This window comes from Austrofundulus limnaeus, unplaced genomic scaffold, assembly GCF_001266775.1.
Source record: "Austrofundulus limnaeus strain Quisiro unplaced genomic scaffold, Austrofundulus_limnaeus-1.0 Scaffold1797, whole genome shotgun sequence".
Classification (NCBI taxonomy): Eukaryota; Metazoa; Chordata; class Actinopteri; order Cyprinodontiformes; family Rivulidae; genus Austrofundulus; species Austrofundulus limnaeus.
In genome coordinates this window covers 35,371-37,686 of record NW_013954199.1, presented here as the reverse complement: position 1 = coordinate 37,686, position 2,316 = coordinate 35,371, and the positions used below count along the sequence as shown (strand labels likewise).

The 2,316-nt window shown below is 56.7% G+C and overlaps 1 protein-coding gene across 2 annotated transcripts in view; it reads right to left on the bottom strand.

Moving 5' to 3' along the window:
- Positions 1-847: 847 nt before the first annotated feature.
- galnt11 (UDP-N-acetyl-alpha-D-galactosamine:polypeptide N-acetylgalactosaminyltransferase 11 (GalNAc-T11)) overlaps positions 848-2,316 on the bottom strand; it is a gene marked incomplete at its 3' end in the record, with an annotated part of 4,122 nt that continues 2,653 nt past the window's right edge. For both annotated transcript variants that reach the window (XM_014033646.1, XM_014033647.1), the window contains 6 exon segments: positions 848-952; positions 1,036-1,251; positions 1,334-1,486; positions 1,562-1,679; positions 1,747-1,996; positions 2,076-2,201. In XM_014033646.1, coding sequence (XP_013889100.1) covers positions 848-952; positions 1,036-1,251; positions 1,334-1,486; positions 1,562-1,679; positions 1,747-1,996; positions 2,076-2,201 — 968 coding nt within the window.

Below are 2,316 nucleotides of genomic sequence, written 5' to 3'. Positions count from 1 at the left end.
CAGGTCACAGGTGAGTTCAGGTCACAGGTGGGTTCAAGTGGGTTCAGGTCACAGGTGGGTTCAGGTCACAGGTGGGTTCAAGTGGGTTCAGGTCACAGGTGAGTTCAGGTCACAGGTGGGTTCAGGTCACAGGTGAGTTCAGGTCACAGGTGGGTTCAGGTCACAGGTGGGTTCAGGTCACAGGTGAGTTCAGGTCACAGGTGGGTTCAGGTCACAGGTGAGTTCAGGTCACAGGTGAGTTCAGGTCACAGGTGAGTTCAGGTCACAGGTGGGTTCAGGTCACAGGTGAGTTCAGGTCACAGGTGGGTTCAGGTCACAGGTGGGTTCAGGTCACAGGTGGGTTCAGGTGGGTTCAGGTCACAGGTGAGTTCAGGTCACAGGTCACAGGTGGTTTCAGGTCACAGGTGGGTTCAGGTGGGTTCAGGTCACAGGTGAGTTCAGGTCACAGGTGGGTTCAGGTCACAGGTGGGTTCAGGTCACAGGTCACAGGTGGGTTCAGGTCACAGGTGGGTTCAGGTGGGTTCAGGTCACAGGTGAGTTCAGGTCACAGGTCACAGGTGGTTTCAGGTCACAGGTGGGTTCAGGTCACAGGTCACAGGTGGTTTCAGGTCACAGGTGGGTTCAGGTGGGTTCAGGTCACAGGTGAGTTCAGGTCACAGGTGGGTTCAGGTCACAGGTGGGTTCAGGTCACAGGTCACAGGTGGGTTCAGGTCACAGGTGGGTTCAGGTCACAGGTTACAGGTGAGTTCAGGTCACAGGTGGGTTCAGGTCACAGGTCACAGGTGGGTTCAGGTCACAGGTGGGTTCAGGTGAACTACAGAAACTGATGTATGAGGTCATATGTTACCTGCTCACTGTCCCTTGAGTCACATGGTCTGAGGACAACGGCCCCGCCCTTCTGACTGACCCGACCCTGGGCCACCAGACAGCGGCTGGTTGCCAGGTTCCTGAGCTGAAAGCAGGTGAACACACAGGATGAGGTCATGCAGGAAGCTCAGGTGTACACCAGGTAAACACTGTGTTGTGTTTAGGTACCCGCCCTCGCTGCAGGACTTTCGGCCTCTTTAGGCCCTTGTTGATGAACAGCGCCTGCTGCTTGTTGCCCTTGGCCACCGCCTGCATCTCGGGGTAAACCGTGTCCAGGTACCAGCGGAACGAGTGACACTGCAGCTGCTTCCTGAGCGCCACACGCTCACTGATGTCACCGTAACCTCGCTCACGCAGCTCTGGACGCAGAGACAGGAACTGCTCCTGGTGGGACAAAAACATACAGGAAGTGATGTCAGAGGGTGCTGCAGAGTGTGTGTGTGTGTGTGTACACACACGTGTGTACCTTGTACTCATCCATCCACACGTGTGCCAGCCGCAGAGAGTTGTGAGCCATGGTGTCCTGTCCACCAGGGGAGCCGTAGGGACGTCTCTTCCTGAAGATGTGACCCACTCTGGAGCAGGGGATGATGAGGAGCTGACCACCACACATCCAGATCTGAGGACAGGTCCACTCAGAGTCAGACAGGCTGTCAGGACACCTTCAGGGACCGTCTGTAAACATCATTCTCACCCTGAAGGAGATCTCCAGGTTCTCTCCACCCCAGATATCCATCCCAGCATCGTACTGGCCGAGCTCGTTAAAATACTTCCTGTTCATGGCGAACAGACCACCGGCCATGGTGGGAGACCTGAGGGAACAAGACCAGACCTGAGACCTGACAGTTACAGGTACCTGACGGGTCAGATACTGCTTACCTTATGGGTCCAGAGGCCCCCTCAGGCTCGTTCAGTTCTGAGGGGGGTACAGGGTCCCATTTGAAGTGGAGCCCCCAGTTAAAGCCCCCCCTGACGATGGGGGAGGGCGAGTAGGTGAGGGTGTCGGCAGAGATGATGTCGATGACGGGGCAGACCACGGTGCGCCGGTCCTGCTGGATCGGAGCCAGCAGGGGCTGCAGCCACACCTGGTTCACCTCACAGTGGCTGTCCAGGAAGACCAGGACTTCACCTGCACACAAACACAGGTGTGTCTGGGTTACCTGCAGGTGGAGCAGCTAGGATGGAGGGTGTCAGGAGGAAGTGGGTACCTGTGGCGTGGGAGGCTCCTATCATACGTCCTCTGATGAGTCCTTCCCTCCTCTGGTTCCTCACCAGGTGGACTTTAGGCTGCAGCTCCATCCTGATGTACCTGTCCAGGTCATCCTTCAGCTCCTCTGCAGCATCACACACAACACACAGGTGAGCTGCAGGTGTGTAACCAGTCACAGCTGCAGGTGTGTAACCAATCACATCACAGCTGCAGGTGTGTAACCAATCACAGCTGCAGGT